Source organism: Amblyomma maculatum, chromosome 9 (assembly GCF_055883805.1).
Source record: "Amblyomma maculatum isolate TAMU_Amacu chromosome 9, ASM5588380v1, whole genome shotgun sequence".
Classification (NCBI taxonomy): Eukaryota; Metazoa; Arthropoda; class Arachnida; order Ixodida; family Ixodidae; genus Amblyomma; species Amblyomma maculatum.
This window is the reverse complement of record NC_139352.1, coordinates 64180820-64200071: the sequence shown is the minus strand read 5'-3', so window position 1 is coordinate 64200071 and position 19252 is coordinate 64180820. Positions and strand designations below refer to the sequence as shown.

The 19252-nt window shown below is 47.6% G+C and overlaps 1 protein-coding gene and 1 long non-coding RNA gene across 8 annotated transcripts in view; one reads left to right on the top strand and one right to left on the bottom strand.

Moving 5' to 3' along the window:
• LOC146179223 (uncharacterized) overlaps nucleotides 1–19252 on the bottom strand; it is a 294299-nt gene that overhangs the window by 110604 nt on the left and 164443 nt on the right. The gene's annotated exons all lie outside the window — the stretch shown is intronic.
• LOC146179229 (cell adhesion molecule Dscam1-like) overlaps nucleotides 1–19252 on the top strand; it is a 185462-nt gene that overhangs the window by 121348 nt on the left and 44862 nt on the right. Inside the window, exons 1-2 of one of the 7 annotated variants that reach the window (XM_084578902.1) lie at nucleotides 18158–18308; nucleotides 18597–18881. The exons of the other annotated variants lie outside the window; for them this stretch is intronic. Coding sequence (XP_084435028.1) covers nucleotides 18227–18308; nucleotides 18597–18881 — 367 coding nt within the window. The 5' untranslated portion in view covers nucleotides 18158–18226. Of the gene's footprint in view, nucleotides 1–18157; nucleotides 18309–18596; nucleotides 18882–19252 lie in introns of those variants that run through there. 7 annotated transcript variants of the gene reach the window in all.

The following is a 19252-nucleotide window of genomic DNA, read 5'->3' as shown; positions in this document are numbered from 1 at the left end:
ATGTCTCCTAGCATTTCTGTGCTTTTTTTTTGTTTTGTTTCCAATTTCCGAATCTCCCTTCGAATCGCATTTCTCCCTTCGCTTTTTGGAACACGTGAGAATGTTAAAACTGTGGCTTCTTGGGGTTGATGAACGCGCGTTCGAACTGGTGCGGTCCTTTCGCGCATCTTAGGCTTCTGGGCAACGTTTGAATTGCGCCGCGTGAACAGCCTGTCATAGTGCGTGAAACGTCCACTAGGTGTCAGCACTCGTCCGACTAGGAGCAATTCTCGCTTTAGATAGTTTCCAGACGCTTTCTTTTTTTATTCAGTAGTGCCAGTCGCTCAGACGAGGGCTGTCTGCAACTCAGCGTCCGTTCTGGACTACGCTGCATTATACTGGATCAGTTCTGGAGAATCCCAATCCGCGTACCTCCCGTTAACAAGACCCTACCCTACAGCGTCCGCTTTCTTGCCATCATGATAAACCCGCCTTCTGAGCTCGCGCTGCTCCTCATCGTCACCGGTCTCACGTCTGCAGACAGCACCGGTAAGGTTTCTTCGAAGCATACAGTCCAATTCCTTGGTCACCATCCAAAGGTGATCACAAAACGCAGCGCGCGTTGCGTAACTTACTGTTCGCGGCCCCGCCTTTCAGGACCGCCGAAGGTTTTCGAATTCACGTTTCCACCGGAAGTGGCTTTGGGCGACGAGATTCTCGTCGGATGCGTCGTCAAGAAAGGAACTGCTGGGCCATACCACTTCACGTGGCAGAGAAACGGCAGGGATCTGGAAAGTAGCGACCATCTGTCAGTTTTCGGCCAGTCCAAAACCAGCGTTGCGCTACGCATCGTGGGCGTGCAACCAGAGGACGTGGGCAACTACACCTGCGTGGCGAGGAACTCGTATGGCAGCGACAGCTTCACGGCTCCGCTCGTAGTCCAAGGTAATGCAAGGTTTCTTCGACGCCTGGTCGGGTTGAGGATGGAGCATCCTGGTTCCGATCGAGTTGCACTTAGCAAATTTAGAGTTTCAAGAAACGTCGCTTTGCTTTCGGCCCACACGTAAGAGGCCGTGTTGCCACTCCTCCTTGTTGTTCTCGTCCAATATTTCATGCGATTTCGCTAGAAACATGTTTGTTTTAGCCATATGAGACACATAGTGACGACTGAAATTGCGCGGACTGGCGCTCCCTTCGTTTTGGCAAGCAGGAAGGATAAGAAGAAAACTCTATTATTTGTTACTAATAGAGACATCGTGTCAAAGTGTAGTGCGTTTAGCCTTCGTTGTAATGCGTTTGGAGTGCATTATACGACAGTAACAGCGCTAAATAGATGAAGATACAGAAAGATGGGATACGCAGTGAGCTTACTTTCAACTCCTCTCGGAACTTACGCTCATGAAGTTATTTTAGCGCACGCTTACATTTCTTTACAGTGAATAGTAAACGTTACTTTTTTTTCCCTAATCTTCTTTTTTTATCCAACACTGCCCGACACCGTTGTAAGCGATAGCGTCTTTCTGTTTCGGAAACAGCACTGAAATATCGCTTACTCACTTATTGAAATGACTACAAGAAATACATGATCGCGACCGTCGCCTGTACGATATATACGATTCCGTTCCAGTTCAATTCTATTTCTATTTTTCCTTCTATTCGCGACTCGCTGAAGCGACGCCACGTCGTGTGTCACTCGTTTTCGGTGGTTCGCATTGCAGTACGATATAAAGGTGTGCCTCTCCATGCATATTTAATTCCCCAATACGTAGCACTGCTTTTCACGCTGCATATAGACTCATCTGCTAGAAGACCGTGAGTTATGTTCATAATGCGATCAGTGACAGCAAACTGTGCAAGCTGTTTCGTTGGTGCGCACGCGCGTCGTTTGTAAAATTTGGCTATTTCGACAGAGTCTGCGTGCGGCCGTGCCTAACGGTTTTCTCCGTAACGTGCGTCAAATTGTGCGTGGGTTGTGCATACGATATGCGATGAACGAAGCTAATTCGGTGCATCACTTGTGACGCCCCGTTAACTAAACGTTACTTCATAGCCCTTAGTAAAGCATAAATAACCAGGAGAGAAAAAAAAATTGCCAATCAAATGAGAAAACTGAGGGCAGTTACGTTTTCTTCTCGCGGTGTGTGCATGCATCTAATGTGTCAGTAAATGGGAGCAGGAATCAAGTAATGACGTCCACCGCTGCTTCACACCTGTGCTGCATAAACACGTTGTCTTGTAGCACCTCGCCAGGTTACGGGAACTGCTGGATTGTATGTTCGAAGATACGTGGATATATGCACAGCGATCGCCAGCACTAAACACTAATACCAATACCGACTACACACGTTGTGAGGGCATATCGAATTCGATATGAAATTCCCGCCCGCCACCAACCGCGACGCACATCGCCTTTTTGATTTAGTAGTTGCAGAAAAGTCCACGAAGCGGCGCTAGGTGTCCACTACTGCCGCCTAAGCTGTCGCCCACGGTTTAACGTCATCAGCTGCGCCCATCTCAAGGTGCAAAGCCTTGGCCGCGCGCGCATAGCGAACCTCCGGCACGGTTCCAAAGGCTTCAGTGGAGATATGAGCTTGTTGGCAGCGTTTATAGTGTCGGCGACTGCATTTGTGGCTGGCAGTGTGGAAGCACAAGGTAAGCGAACAAGCTCTTTCTCTCGTGAACGCTGTAATGAAAGGAACTGACAAGACTCTCGCAGTACAGTCTGGACTGTGCGGAACAGTGACCAAGAATTTGTTTTCTTGAAATTTATAAAATGCACGAGTTTAACACGGACGCAAGCACCGAAATGAAACAAGAAACGCAGTTATAAACTAACTATGAGAAGCCGTCTTGTATATATATTTTTGTTCTGATATTTGTACTTGCTTTAATTCAGCTTCAATTAGTTATCTTGCCCGAGAGTTGAAAAAGAAATCTTTGGCCTTTCTGTAATAGCTGACTCCCGTACGAGCAGCCAAGAAACTGCATTTGGCTTAAATACGTGGCATTACGGACAGTGTTGTCGAATTCAGGCCGGAAATGCGCACTAATTGGCTTTACATTAATTACCTCACGGTGGGTTCACCACAGAAATCTTGCACACTCTGCCACGGTCCCCTTCTACACGTTTCAGTCGGACCAAAGTTGCAAAGCGCTGGCTTCCCCAACGAAATCTCCGTGGGAGACGACACTGCCGCGGTGTGTCTCGTGACAAAGGGCTCCTCGGGACCCTTCACGATGGCATGGCTCAAGAACGGAGAAGAGGTGCGAAACGACGACCGCGTCACCGTCGCCCTCAAAGCCAGAAGCGCGGTTCTCAGTATCGAAGATGTCCGAGTCAACGACGTTGGAAACTACACCTGCACGGCGACAAATGGCTATGGGAAGGAAACGCTGACCGTCGCCCTGCTTGTGACAGGTGAACATCTTTACAGGAGAGATGATTTGTAGCGGAGCCACGTACCGTGACCACCTTAATCGAACTTTAGTCAAGGTAGCTTACCGTGCACTCACATTAGAGAGATTTAGCTTACCGTGATCCGCGATCCGCCACCGTGACCCTCTACCGCGCGTGAGCGGGGCGCACAAGCTAATTGGTCCCGACGCGGCAGGTCTATGTGCAGACATCAAGTATGTGGCGCCATCTATCGGCGTCAAGGGGATCTGGGCATGCGCAGTGGAATGCGCGGTGGCAGATCACGGTAAGCTAAAATTCTCTATTGACTGAGCCATAATTTGCGAGCCAAACTATTTTGCGTTGTATAGAGCCCTTTAACGAGTATGCTGTTCCTGGCGAGCCGTGAACGCGGATTCGAGGCAAATCCTGACAGATATTTCCTTTTTTTCTTTCGTTTTCGCGAAGTTCTGCGACGCGGCAGTGTTCATGCGATTTTTGTAAATATTTTTTCTCGTGACCAGCTGTGACAGAAAAAGAACCAGGGCATGAGCTCGGCAACACTGACACTGGTACAACTGAAGACTCGTTCGCGTTCTGTTAAACTTCAAGCTAAACCTAGTATATTACTTCTTTCTTAATTACTCAGAAGGCTACAACTCCTGCTATAATCTCCTAATACCCCCCACTCCACCCGCTATAACACAGAAGCGAGAAACGATGATAGCAGGGAAGAAAAGAGACAAAGCTCTTGTGTCTTCCGATAGCACGTACTGGCAAGTGTACCACATGCTACCGCTACAATTTTGTTCAGACTCCCTTGCCCCATGCAGAAGGAATGAGGTAGTAAGTGACCGCAACTTGAATACAGTTCTTCAGGATATAGTATGTTTTCGATTAATCAATTTCATTGCGTGACTCTGCAAACAGTAAGCACTTAATTTAAACGCACCTTTATGTATCATGTGCGCCTCTATAAGGGCTGTCTCATAACAAGCCAACAGCATGCTGAATGAAGTGTATGATAAACACGTTTCTTTCCCAGCTTCACCTTTAAAAATTCATCGCGTGAACACGTCTGTATACAGAGTTCAGTAATGTACATTGTATATGAAACCACGACTGCAGAAAAGCATGGCGAAAGTTTCCGAAGGAACAATTCATCCTCTAGCAATAGCTGTGACGTCTCAGAGGCAGCGAAGGATATGAGTAATTTAGTTGGAGACCGAGTTGTATGGATCAAGACCTATATATACGCAAATGCTGCCCATATTCATGACGGGAAACAATTTATAGAAGGGGTGCTATTCTGTCGACTACATCCCCGTATAGCAACCCTACATCATCACGAACCGACAGCACTGGATTCGAAAGTCCATTAAATACACTACAATCAAAAGTCCCGCACTTTTTTTTCATCAAGTCGCGGTGCTGAAAGAAAATCGAGGCGTGCAGCTTTCGGTTCTGCCACGAGGTGCCGCTAGCTGTCCATGTTTCGCTGCCGCTATGTTGCTGTTCCTCAAGGGAGACTGCACGGTAGGGCGTTCTCTCCATTTCACTGCGGTCCAGTCAGGGCATGGTTAGGAAAGGACGCTTATTGCTGCCATCGTGTATACAGGGAAACGTAACCTGCGGGCTCGGAAACCGACTGGCGAGCATGAGACATTGCAGTATACTTTTCGCATCAACGCTTCTGATTTTCACTACACCTGTTCGACCACAAGGTGAGGGACGATGTTCTTTACTTCCAGTTACGCTTAGCGGCTTACGGTATGAACGCATGTCCATTCCGAACGGAAGTTAGCAACGCTTGAGATCGTATGTAACTAGTTGGGAACATTTATTTAGCTTATTTAATTTATTTAACTGGCAGCTTTCACTTTCAGAAAGCTGCCAGTTAAGCTTCCTTCGAGTCCGAAGCTAAACGATAACCGTGCGCAAGTATTTGGGAAATAATTCTCTCTTTTTTTTTTGCATAATGATCGCATCAACTTAAATTACATTTACCGCCGCGACTTGCTTAGTCTTGTAATCGTACACTCTTAATCTCGTTCCACATAGGTTCCAGTTATAAGTGGAACTTTCAAAAAAGTTCCGCTTATTAAGTGGAACTTTTTTCAAAGTTCCACTTATAAGCGGAATGTATGTGGAACCAGATTAAGAGTGTATATTATATGTACCGTGCTCGAAACGTGATATCTCGAAACCCTTAAAACGCTATGACGTCGCCCGGCACGGAGTCCCGATACTGTAACTTGTCGGTTCTTTCCGCGAAGGTCAAGCAAATTGGGCGTTATGTTGCCCCTTGTTTGTGTTTTCACGGCCGTAGAGGAAAAAAAACATATTGGAGGCATGTTCACGGCACGCGTACGCGCAGCGCACCGCTGTGACGATTACGAAAAGATCGCTCATGTTTCAGCACCCCCGAGGCTGCAAAGTTCTGGATTCCCCAGCGAAATTTCTCTCGGCGAAGACGCGCTCGCAGCGTGCCTCGTCAAGAAAGGCTCATATCCGGACCATTCACGATGACTTGGCGCAAAGACGGCAGCGAGCTGGGAAGCACGAACCGTATCGGCATTGTCACCAGGACAAGTTCCACAGCTCTCAGCATCGAGACAGTGCAAGTCGATGACATTGGAAACTACACGTGCACCGCCGCTAACGACTTCGGAAGCGATGCTCTGACTCTACCTCTGGTTGTGACAGGTGAACCTCAACTCATATCAAAACACGCCGCTTAATTGTTAAGGCCGGTATCCAATACGGGAACTGTGAGCGACGTAGCCTCACTCACACACAGTCCCTCCGAAAGGCGGAGGAAGTACTGGCAGCATGAAGTACAGGTTATGGCTTTTGTGGGCAATCACGACGTACTGACATCACTAATGGCATCCGACCACGTTGTGAGAGCAATCGTACTCGCAGTTCATATAATTATGAATGCTATATCACCACAATATTCGTTCATTAAATAGGCACGAGTACATTTCATTGAATAATAATCAGGAAACATTTGCACTTCCATGCAATTTACTATTCGAGCGCGCAAGGCCCGAAGTATAAAATCCATTCCATAAAGCTGCGAGCACCGCAGGAAATCAGTTGTTTTGGGCGTGTTGTGGACTTGTAGAGTTCACACAAAAGCATGCATTCCCTTGGGCTTCCGATATCACTTCATGAGTACTTCATGGGTACTCTACAGGTGAGGCGGCACCGAGAAATGCCTCAAACGCTTCCACGCTGACGAATGAAGTTCGCGCCTTCTTTTCGTGAACTCTTACTTCGCGCAAGCATCACCAGAGGGTGCCACGCGTACCGCACACGGTTAAAGGGGCTTTAGCTACGGTGCCCTACGCCTTTAATTGCTCGCACAAGCAGAAATGAGCTGCAGCCGTCCACTTTAGTCTGCCGCCGGGAACGACTCTGACAAGCTCTCTCGTTCAGGCGTGTAGCGTCGGGTGAACAATATCTTGAAATGACGACTGTGCTCGGCATTCACCTGTTCTTGCTAATGGCCTCCACGCTCCCTTCCCATCTCTTCGCTATCGGTAAGCACGGAAGAGTTTTCTGCCAAACTCTGTGTGATTTTGCCCCATTTGATTTCTATATAACTGCTTGTGTTCTGTGAACGGGCCTGTCGTATACTATCCATTTGTTCGTAGTGGATGAGGACGATAAGAGGGCTAATCCCGAAGGAAGTCACTCGGAGAAAACACAAATCCGTTTCTTCACTCAATCCTAAAGAGCGCCCAAGGTCGGAAAATTTGGCTTTCCTCCGGACGTCGCACTGGGTGACGAAATCATCGAGCCGTGTCTGGTCAAGAAAGGTAGCGGAGGGCCGTACTGCTTCACTGTGCTCAAGGACGGCAAAGAAGTCAGCAGCGACGATCGCATCACAGTGTCCAGCCAATCCGAGAGCAGCGTGACACTACGCATCGCAAGCCTCCGACCCGAAGACGTCGGCAACTACACGTGCACCGCGAGCAACCCGCACGGTAGCGACAGCGTCACAGCATCCCTGGTCGTAAACGGTAACCGCATTTTTAGAACGCTTTGAGTCTGGCTTTCCGTTACCGAATAGCTGCGCAGCCGCAAAGCATCGTGCTCGGCGGCTGCGAACCGTGCGCGGTAACGGCGTACGACTATGCGGGGGCTTGTAGCTGATGCATTTGCTACTAGGCACTACAACAGTGATTATAGGAACACTATTTTGCGGGTAAATGTCACCATACTGCGTTATGCGTTGCGAGAGCTCGAGGGCTTCACGTACGGAATTTTTTCGCACGCACTACATATTAGTGCGCTGGCATCTTCCATTTCACGTCCACAAAGTCGCGCACAGGCATCGAACCTGTGACCTCCACTGAGCAATTGGGCGTCGTAGGTTTTAGATATTGCGGCGTGTTCCATTAGCATAGTTTCAGCCACTCTAAAAGAGTGCAACCATGCACCTCTCGAATTGCAAAGCCGCCTAAGATGGCGGAACCGGAAACCGCTACATCACCCAGCTGTACTGTTTCTTTCAGAGTTCGTGACGCTTATACTGACGCATCTTAAAACGTTTTCTCTAAGATCGTGTACCATCCGTCATGAAACACTTGGGGTTTTGGTCAGACTCGAGTTACGTAGTACATACGTGATTATAATGTTCCGATGCTTCCTGCGAATGCGAGGTCAGACTCGTCAACAAGTGCTGCGATTGAAATCTGCTGGCAGCCGCTTCAAGCGGCCATCGCGCCAGCAGCTGACTACAGCAGTCGCCGACAGGCGCCGCCAGTTGTCCGTAGTCGAGCGCGGCAGTGTACTACTACTTGAATCCGAGCGGTCCGGCGACTCTGCAGTGTTCGACGACACGGCGTCTTGCTTGCATCTCGCAGTGGTCGATTCGCTCAGTCAGTGACATTTATTTGCAGTGATAAAGCACTTGCCGGCATATCTCATCTTCTCCTCAGTTCTTTGTTGCGGGCTTGTACGTGCTGACGGTGAGCAAGGAATTTTCAGCGAATCGCATGCTCAATATTTCGCCCGTTTACCTTAGACTTGTTTTCACTTTGCGCACTTTGAAGCATATACTACAGAGTTCAAGTCCTCACTCAGGCTAATAGCAGCCTAACGATATCGGTCCTGCATTTTCGGCCTCATTTTCACGGCTCATTATGTATGAAGGCAGAGGCCAGAAATTAATTAATGATCCTTTCACCGGTCGAAAAGCGTAGCCACCCAGGAATCTTCCCGTGTGCTCCATTGTAAGAGTTCAGATTCAGCGTCATTGGTGCATAAGTGAACTTAAGGTAGTACGATCTCTGTCCAAAAATTCAAAGACAGCAGCGTTGGGCCACAACATGCAGCTCGCAATGCATCAAGTGTTCTAAGTTACCTGAAAGTAAGATCATTTTTTATCCTACTCTCTCCAGTGGCATGGAACTTTCATGAGTGCTAAAGACGCCTCGCTACACGGCGTAAGAGCAAGCCCCCCCCCCCCCCCCCCCCCGGACCCCCCGGACTCTAAACTTTTGGCAAAGGCTGTAGCTCTCAAAAGTACCATCCCTTCTATAAGCTCACATGTTGTCATGCTCGACGAGTTAACATTGCAGCATGTGAATATGTGCTGGACATGGCTATGAGTGACATGTGGCATTGCAACCCTCGTGTTTCCTGAAGTTGTTTCAGTGTACATAATATATAAAAAATTATTTGAAAACTGCGGGAGTGTAGTAGTGTTGCGAAGATGAGGACATGCCATTGTAACGAACAAGCAAATGCTCGTGTTCCAGGCAAGCCGAAGCTCCGCAGTTCGGGATTCACGAACGACCTGTCCCTGGGAGAATTCGCTGTTGCGACATGCTCCGTGAAGAAGGGTGCTTCAGAACCGGTGTCACTGAGCTGGCACATGGGCGACCGTGAGATCGTCGGCACGGGCCGCGTCTCGGTCGATATCAAGGTGAACAACGCTATGCTCACCATCAATTCCGTTCAAGTGGAGGACGTCGGCAATTACACCTGCAGTGCAAGGAACGCCTTCGGCAGCGACACCCTCACGCTGCCGCTGCTGGTTTCAGGTGAAGCCGGGAACTTTGTTCTGGACTACTGTGTCCACCACAGGTGCCAATATGTTCGTCGCAACAGGTTTCCCACGCCAAGGATGAAATTGCAACATCCAGGGTGTAAATTTGATATGGTGATCATTTTGTCTACGGCAGTATATTGCATCATGAAAGCTTTGAGAACCCCTAAGATTTTCACAGCAGAAGAAAACAACTGCTGGATAACATGTCTCCATTTCCATTGTTCCGTCAGGCGAACTGTCACACATTTTCTGCTAAACTAACGGCTGCGTCAGTAGGATGTGGGTGGTCAGCCCGGATCGGGACATTGAGGGTGCGCTATCCCTACGGATAATGCAGCGCATCCCTCTTCAAAATGGAAGTTTTTAAATTTCACGCAAGAAACAAGTCAACAGCTTGTCTTAGTCCGTAGCTTTCCGGTTCTTCCAGTAAACATTTTCCCTTCATACCGCGTGAGCTGCCATGAATACATTATTATCCAGGGCTGCGTGGGAGATTTTTCTTCCTCACTGTCTCTGTAATGAGCGAAACCATTTTCGCGCGCTTTAGGCTTCCACTTTCTTGGTGTGCAAAATGTCCACTAGGTGCCGTCAGTTGTCCACTCCGACGTCGCCCTCAACCGCTGCCGAGAACTGCCTGTTCTCTGCCCTCTTCCATTCTGCACAAACCACTCCGCCGAAGTGTAGAGTCAGGGGATCCTCAGTTGTGTGAAGCTGTTTGAGATCTGTAACGAAATAAGACGTCATATCCTAAGCCATCAAGTAAAAGTGCAATTTCTCTTTGTTGACATGAGAAGCCTTCCGTATGCTGAAGTGTTCGCTCTCATCGCCACCGGCATCGTTTCTGCAGGCGGCTCTGGTAAGCTAACCTCGGAGCAGCAACTTATTCCTTATTTTGGATATCGTGTTGGAGCGTAGATTACACTTCGGAGCTTCCTGTGTGACTGCTGGCTGCTTCCAGGGCCTCCGAAAGTTTTCGAATTCGCATTTCCGCCGGAAGTAGCGCTGGGCGACGAGATCCTCGTCGGATGCGTCGTCAAGAAGGGCAGCTCGGGGCCCTACCACATCACCTGGAAAAAGGACGCAAGAGAACTGGACAGCAACGACCGCCTCTCGGTGTCCAGTCAATCCAAGACCAGCGCCACCTTGCGGATCGGTGGCGTGCAGCCCCAAGACGTGGGCAACTACACGTGCTTGGCGAGGAACTCGTTCGGTAGCGACAGCTTCACGGCGCCCCTCACTGTGCACGGTAAAAAAATTCGAGGGTCTCTTAGATGAGGAGAATGACGAAAGCTTACTCTTCCTCTCCTATCATTTTCCTCTCATCGTTCGTCTCTTATAGGCGTTCGTTGCAGTGCTACACATAATTGGTTTACCTTTCTCCAAATTGTGAGTTTGGACACACCATAGCTCCTGTCGCATGGCGTTGGTTGGAGATGACAGGAATGCTACATATGAACACATCTCGCGGAATCTCGCGACATATGACAGATCTCGAGCACAAATCTCGCGCACGGGATTTCGTTCCATGAATCTAGAAAGGCTTTCGCCTTAAAAGACTATTCCGCGCACAACTCGCAGGATGATCGACGTGGAGTTTCGGCAGTTCGCGGTTGCGGGGATCTACTGGATCGTCCTGGGATTGATTTCCTTGATTTCTGCTAGGAAAATTATTCAAACTTGTTGAACACTGTGCAGAGGTACCATATCTAAATACCGATTGTACCGGGAACTTTAAGGAATGGCACACACCACTGTGCGCGATGAAGCAGATTATTCTGCGCACAACTCGCAGTATGATCCCCTAGATACGGAGCTTCGGCAGTTCGCGCTTGTGAAGAGCAGTAGTCGACGGTGTCGTCCTGGGACTGATTTGCTTGCTTTCTGCTAGGAAACTTATTCCATCAAGTTCAACAATATGCAAAGGTACCTTCGCTAAATACTGACTGTTCCAGGAACTTTAAGGGATCGCACACAAATTCAGACAATTATTTGCAAGTATTCATCAACTGTGCGCATGTGAAAAAGTCACGCACACGGGTGTGTGTCGTCTATAGTCCGCTTCGTCTTGCATCAAGTGATCTCATATTCTGTAGCTCACAAGCGCGCTTTATTTAGGCCGTGACGTTTTGCCGACGTACACGTGCAATACGCGCTCGTAATGCTCACTTCGAAACGAATGTTGCATCTCGATTTTCGGAATATGTTTTGTCGTGCTGCCGTTTGTCACATATATAGTCCCACTCTGCGTCACTCGAGGATATGTGCTTTATTCCACAGACAAAGTTGGCAGTCATTTTGGATGAGTTTCCTGCACTAGCATTCGATGTTCGCCTATCCTTCTTCGTTTTCAAAGCTTTAATACGTGAAGATGCAGGGCGCTTCCGTTATCAAATATCGATGAGGCTGCTTTTTTAGGTTCGATTTTTTGAACTGGTGGGATGAAATGACGAATACTTCCTATGCTTCGAAACTGCAGGCCTGAATACCAAGCATTCTAAGTAAGGTCTTAATAACGGCTATGAATAAGTTCTGTGCCACACTCGACTATGTTTCGTAGACTAAAACTGGATAGGTGAAGTCACCTGATCACTCTAATTAGTGCACCTTAATTACGTATACATAAAGTGCACGCGTGCATTGTAAGAGCGCATGTCAACATCTATACAATACGTTCATATGCGCTCTGACCACGCGTGCACGTCGGCTCCAAATGCCTGTGCTTCGATCCTTCACCGAAAACGTTTCAGTTCGTTTTTTTGTACATGCCTGAGTACTATTTCCGTACGCATTACATATTTAGGAGGACAAGTTTCGACAAAAAAAAAAAAAAGAAATCTACTGAAACTACAAGCCTACTTAAATGCACACCGATGTCAGGCTAAACATGGCTTGATCCTATTGCATTTTCGTCCGTTGCAGAGCACAGGTGCTTACTGTGGCAAACAACGCAAGGTCCAATGTTGTAGTTTCGACGTTACCGCCCATCAACTGACTTCGACGCTTGGTCATTCTCCGAAAGGTGGTGCATTTCTAAGCGATTAACAACGTACCAAGGAGGTGGTCATCAATTATCATGTTCGTCATGAAGATCGCATGTCCACATATTCCTTTTTACGAACATCCTTCACTTATATCGGTATACCTCCGTACAGTGACTGAATACAATTTTGTGCATGCCTCTATAAACATAAAACGTGTCTTCCACAGACCCGTCACTATTACTCTCAACCGCCACCATCTTTATATGACGCGCGCTGGATCGAACACATGAACTTGGACGAATGTTTAGTTCGCATTTCAGTGTCGTATCTCTGTTGTATACCGACGTCGTGTAAAGAGCATACTGTAGCGAATTTACTTCAGCGGTGGTTTGCTTCTTTCATTTTACATTAAGCTGCATCAAATCGACAGGTAATTGCTGTTACGTACTGCCACTTGCATTCCTCGTTAGCCGAACTCACTGTTATGACATCGTCTGTTCTACGAAAATTATTCCGAGCACGAAATGAAGGCAAACATTACTAAGTAATCTGCTTTCGTAATAGATATATGCGCTTCGTATTTGTCTATATGTAGTGCAAACAACTGTACGACGCGCCGCCGAGAAAACGGAGCCGTCGCCAAATATAGTTTTCAATACCTCCACAAGGTGCCGCTAGTTGTCTATATCCCAAGCTGCAGATCCCCTCCTTCAACGTCACAAAAACGCCCGTTCTTGCCTTGTGCGAGCGGTACATTAGCCGCGTCCGAATAGACTCCGCTCAACAAGCCTTTGGCGTGCTTCACAGGTTTGATCAGCAAACATGAATCTGTTGGCCGTCGTTCTGGCGTCACTGAGTGGCGTTTTGATCGTGACTAGCAGGGCGCAAGGTAAGCGATGAACGCGGTGTTTTCTCCTGAATTTGAAAGCTCTTGACGTTCCTTTTTCCTTACCACCTATAAATAAAAAAGCCAAGCTCCTGTCTAATCTGTAAGTATGAATCTGTACTAACATGCAGGGCACGCACTAGATGTAAAATTTGAGAGTTTTCTACCGGCGCTTGTTATCTAGTCGTGTCGAGTATGTCAGAATGATCACATAACGCACCTGCAGGGCTGTTTCATTACCATATTACCCTTGTAACAGTAGCAGTGTGACAAGCACGAAGTCTAAAAAAAGATCCATCTAGTTCGTTAAGGCACTAACGGCTTAGCATCGCAAAAGGCGAGGCGTAGTTCACGGTATGAATGCTATCCTTCCGGGCACTAATGCCTTACTTTTTCGCTTACTGTACAGTGATCCACAATTCCAAGAAATGATCTTCAGCAGTAGTCAAGGGATACCACGTTTCTGTGTATCTTCAATGTGCGTGGTCTTATGAGCTGGTGCTGTGTAGAACGCCAAAAGGCCTGTACTTTAGAGCCGTCGAGCCTAAAAGGTGCACGTGCGTTCTCCGGAGTTAAGCACTCTTCGCACATGTTCCAGTGCCACCAAAGGTACAAAGTACCGGATTTCCTAGCGAAATTTCCCTGGGCGAGGACACCGCTGCCATGTGCCTCGTGACGAAAGGCTCCTCTTCGGGGCCGCTCAACATGGCGTGGCTCAAGGATGGCGAAGCAGTGCACAACAATGATCGCGTCACCATTGTCGCCAAAGGGAGCAAAGCTGTGCTCAGTATCGACGCCATTCGTGTGGAGGACATCGGAAACTACACCTGCACGGCGACGAACCGCTTTGGAACGGACAGCCTCACCGCCACGCTGCTAGTGACAGGTGATCCGTTAGAGAGATTTCAGGAAACTAATTGACTGCTTTCTGGAATATCGCTCATTGATTGGGCGACTATACCAGAATTGTGAGTGTATGCAGTACCACAAAACATAACAGTACCGAACGAGTTGAGGTTGTGCGAAATAACTCCTAGGTAAATAAAAATGTAATAAGAAGTAAATGCAATAACCGATGCAAATGAGTACAATTTAATTCCGCAGTTGGAAGCAGTGGAGCAGAACGATAGAAGGTTATGGTGTATATGAATATGAATGCGCGCTGTGACTACTAGCCAAGATTTTTATACTGATTTTATAAACCGCGATCCTACGAGGGAAACCTTCAATGCATTTCCAGCAACAGGAAAGTGTGAGCCACAAGAAGGTTGGATCGCGTTGCAATTATTTGATGTTCCATACGATTTAATTTCCTAGTGGACTACGTTCTCCACGGGCTTGTATATTCGACGAAAAACGGTGATGCACCTGACGCCGTACTCCGACCCTGCGCTAATAAAAAAATAAAAAGTAAACGCGAAGTTTTTTTTCCTATCTTTTCGACGTGAAGACGTAAAAGGTATTTGTTGTATGTGAACATGTCATCATCTTCGCCACATGTCATCATCTTCGCCACATGTATAGTCGTTTGATTACGCATCGAATAACCGTCGTGACTTCGAGTCCGTCTCAGTTTCGCACTGCAGTCTTTTGAAATGACTTTTTGATACCGCCATGACCTTGTCTCCGTATAGATTTCGCGCTGCCATCTTTTTGAATCAATTTTTAGTGACTGTTCTCGTTAAGTTTGTTTGACGTTGGCGTCGCCTTTTATTGCGTGCTGCATTTATGAACGTAATGATGTTTATAATTACTGATATGAATACTTCGGCGCATGTAATCTTCCTCACGAACCACTCATCGCCACTGTCGCTCGAGAAAAGTCTTCTGTTCATTTTTGACATCAAAGCCCTCAAAATGGTATTAGCTAAGATAAATTCTCCATTACATCGCCTCCATTGCTTATAAGTCAAGGCCACTTCAAAGCTACATTCGTTTAATAGAGTTTGATACAAGAGCTCCCCCCCCCCCCCCCCCCCTATTTATTTTAGCTTCAGTAAGTGAAAACAACCCGGTTTTCACTGACGTGTTTATGTGCGACAATGCAATTATCGTAATTAATCGTCTTGAGGAGGGGTTGTATCGGTGCAGTTTTAGCTGCACTTTTGAATACTAAATGTGGTAAAGTGACATCTCCCGGCGAAAGCACCTCGGTTAGAAAGCTGTTACTCTCGGTGACGCACCAGACACTGTACATCTCTAGCCGCCTAGTATATAGGACGGCTCATCTTACTGCGAACTCTTTACTATTTTTTTTTCTTTTTGCGCTATAGGTCGCGTCACTGTATAGGCAGACCCACTCCGCTAGTTAGTCGGGATCCGGTTATTTCCAAACCTTTCTTCAAAGCTGCATTCTCAATATGAACGAGTCTGCCCGTTCTGGACACTGCATGCAAATGCTGTTGATTCCATGTATACAAGTCGGCGAACATGATGGGTGGGAAGCAGAGAGAGTATTAGTGGCGTCTGGGATCCGAAACGAAGATGAAAATAATCTTTCTACAATTTGGACACACGGTCTTCGCTTTAGTGCTCATGGAACTTCCTGTTGTTGCACGAGTGATACGTCGAAAGCAGCCTACGCTAAGTCTGCACCCTGAGTGTGCGAATGCAGTAATACTTCGAAAGTTGATAACTGCGGGTTGCGTTTCTTTCAATAAATTTGCGGGCATAAAATATATGCACAAAGCTACTTTTCAGGAATCATCCCTGAAAAAGGGAACGTTGTCTTGAAATGTAAAGCTGCAGGTACTGAGTGAGATTTAATCAAATTTTTTCGCAGAGGATCAGAAAGAACCTTTCACTCATTTACTGGGAAAAGGGGGTCCTACCACTGGATTGGCTCAGTATAGAAGCATGTCGGCGTAATGTTCAGTCGATGCAAATTGTAAAAGAAATTTAAAAAAAAAAAACGGTTATCGCAATCACGCTGACAATGTTTTTGTTTCGATTTAGTGCAGGCGAAATAAAAACAGTAAAGGAGCCTATAGATCAAGAAGTTCAAAATTTCCCGCCCAGGTCTACGTCCTGCTCAATGTAGGCTGATAAAGGGAACTCCAACCGCTACGCCCAAGTCAAAAATGCCGCTTTTGGAAAAGGTGTCCTAATACTCAAAGCGAATCCCGCGAATGCAGTTGCCAGGGCGGTCACAAGGTGCCGCTCGCTGTCCATGCTGGCATGCTGGCGGATCGTTTCCACCCTGGTGCGCTCTTACACATCAGCGACAGAAAGTACGGCGGCTGTGCGGCGGTAAGGTCGTGAGCACAGAAAGCTTTCCATTTTTTTTTTCCTCAGTATACGTGCAAGGATTAGCTGTGAAGCTCAGAATCGTCAGCATTGAAATGAAGCACTTTGCTGTCCTCTTGGTATCAACGCAATTGTCGCTTATCACATGTGCCGGAACACAAGGTGAGCTTTCGGATTTGTTATCTTGCGATCCTAATTGAGGGCTAGTAACTCCACAACTGAGATCTAGATCAAACAGTATGAGTTAGTCTTCCAAGATTTCGGACTGCACAGAGGAGAAAACACTGTCTATAAATGCTAACAACGCTAATGATTACTTTGTTCAAGCACGCTAGCTAGCATCTGGTTCTTCGTTTTTCTTTTTATCTTTCGTTTTCATTCGCCCACGAGCAGCGAGTGTACGAATTCTTGTTTGCAACAGCCCCAACCTTAATTACTTGACTTGCCAATGGACGGGCATACTTGCGGTTATCACGCTCATGCTCATCATTTTCTTCTAGAGGCATGAACCAACGAGGCTCAAAGCTTTTAAAAGCTTCAAGGAAGTCACCATGGAGTATTTTGAGATAGATCTCATTTTTGGGAGCTTGTCAGCAGAGAGACAACTTCTCGTAGTATTTCGTTTCGTGCGCGCATCTAGTGTCAAATGCAAGTGGGTGATTCGTGTTTACAGCGCCTCCTAGGCTTCAGAGCGCCGGATTTCCAAGCGAGATTTCTCTCGGGGATGACGCGGTTGCAACCTGCCTGGTCAAGAAAGGCTCGTCGGGACCGTTTCGAATGGCATGGCGCAAAGATGGCGCCGAGTTGGGGAACACGGACCGCATCAGCGTTGTCACCAAGGCGACCAGCGTAGCACTGAACATAGACGCCGTTGAAGTCGGAGATGTCGGCAACTACACGTGCACCGCCGCCAACGACTTCGGCAGCGACGCTCTGACGTTTCCTCTGATCGTAATAGGTGAATTTCGACTTCTTAATATTCCTACATTACGCCAATACGTTGTGGCGCGGAACCGTCTCATTCGTTAGCGTTGTTTAACGACGTTTACCTGTCCGCGTTTCGGGACTGGGCTGCAGTGGGCTCGAAACCGTTGAGGGCCCTTACAAACTGCATGGGAACTTCGCGACCTTCCAGACAGTCGTCATATATTTGTTCTGTGCGTAAGGGGGAGAGGAGGTTGAGGGTCATGCGAACGTTGTCAGCGATTTCTTTGCACGTTTTGCAACATTGCCTGTTTATTTTTTTAACACTGCTTATTTTCGCAACTTGCCTAAAGAGAACGAAATCGAGCCCCAATTCAACGCATCTCCCTCTGGTGCTGTCATGACGTATAACGTCATGGGACATGGCATCTCTTGGGATGTGGTGAAAGCGTATTTCGTGTGGCGACAGTGACAGCTGCATTGAAATATGATCCAGTATCGAGGAATGGCGCGAAACGCCACATTGTTTTTGTGATTCGCGCCTTTGCTTTGACGGCTCCAATGTAGTATCCGATACCGTCACCAGAAGGCACCACCTATCCTACACGACGAAGCTGCGCTGCTCGTGGACGGAAGTTGACAAGGCTCTGCAATTCGTTCCTCTCCATTCTGCAAGAAGCCGACAGCCAAGCGCGTGCTCCCTATTGCAGTTACGCAAGCCAAACCGGCGTTGGTATAAGCTCATTAAGATGACGACACTGCCAATTCGCCTAGTGCTGTCCCTGGTTTTCATGAAGTTCTACTCAATGGCATTCTCTGCTGACTCCACCGGTAAGCTTAAAAATATTTTCCGGCACGCGAGATGAAATTTAGTTCATACAATTCGAATCAATTGTTTAAGAAAAGGGCATAGGTCATCGCTTGCGGAAGGGTTTAACTTCGAAGGCGCTTGTAAAGATTGTGATTCCTGGACAGACGGGTCAGACGAGATCTCTAGGACCCTTTCAGCTAATTTGTGGCTCCTGCAACGAGCTAAATAGCGGCTATCTTCGTTCTATGTAAAGCACCATGTATATGATCTGAGCTGAACCACTTTCTACTCCATCCTCTGCGTGACAGCACCGAAGGTTGGGAGCTTCGCCTTCCCTCCGGACCTAGGGTTGGGTGACGAGATCGTGGAGACATGCGTGGTCAAGAAAGGCAGCGTTGGGCCTTACCACATCACCCTGCTCAAGGACGGCAAGCGGATCGAAGGCACCGGCCGCGTCACAGTGTCCAATCCTTCCGAGAGCAGCGTCACTTTGCGCATCGCCAGCCTAGGGCCCGAAGACGTCGGCAACTATACGTGCACTGCGAGTAACCGCCACGGCAGCGACAGCGTCACGGCTGCCTTGGTTGTCAACGGTAACGATCAGCCATCCTCGGATTTAGTCGGTTAAACGCTTTCAGTTGCTAGTCAGTGCTAAATTATTGCTAAATTATCGGTTTCCTTTGCAGCCACCGGAAAACTGGCGAATATATCTGTAAGCCCCACAGTGTGATTTAAGATCTTTCGGTCATTCCTGAACGATATTACTCGGAACTTTCCATGTCTTACTTCGCCTGAGGTGAAGTCTCAAAAGTATTATTTGTGCCTTCATGAAGCGAGGTTGACGAACAGGCGTTCAATGCGACAGCTAGAATGCGTAATTGTAAACGCGTTTTAAAGACGCACATGGTTTCTTGCACATTTTTCAGTAACTGATGCGCGTTTTTTTACCGCTGTGGTACATGTG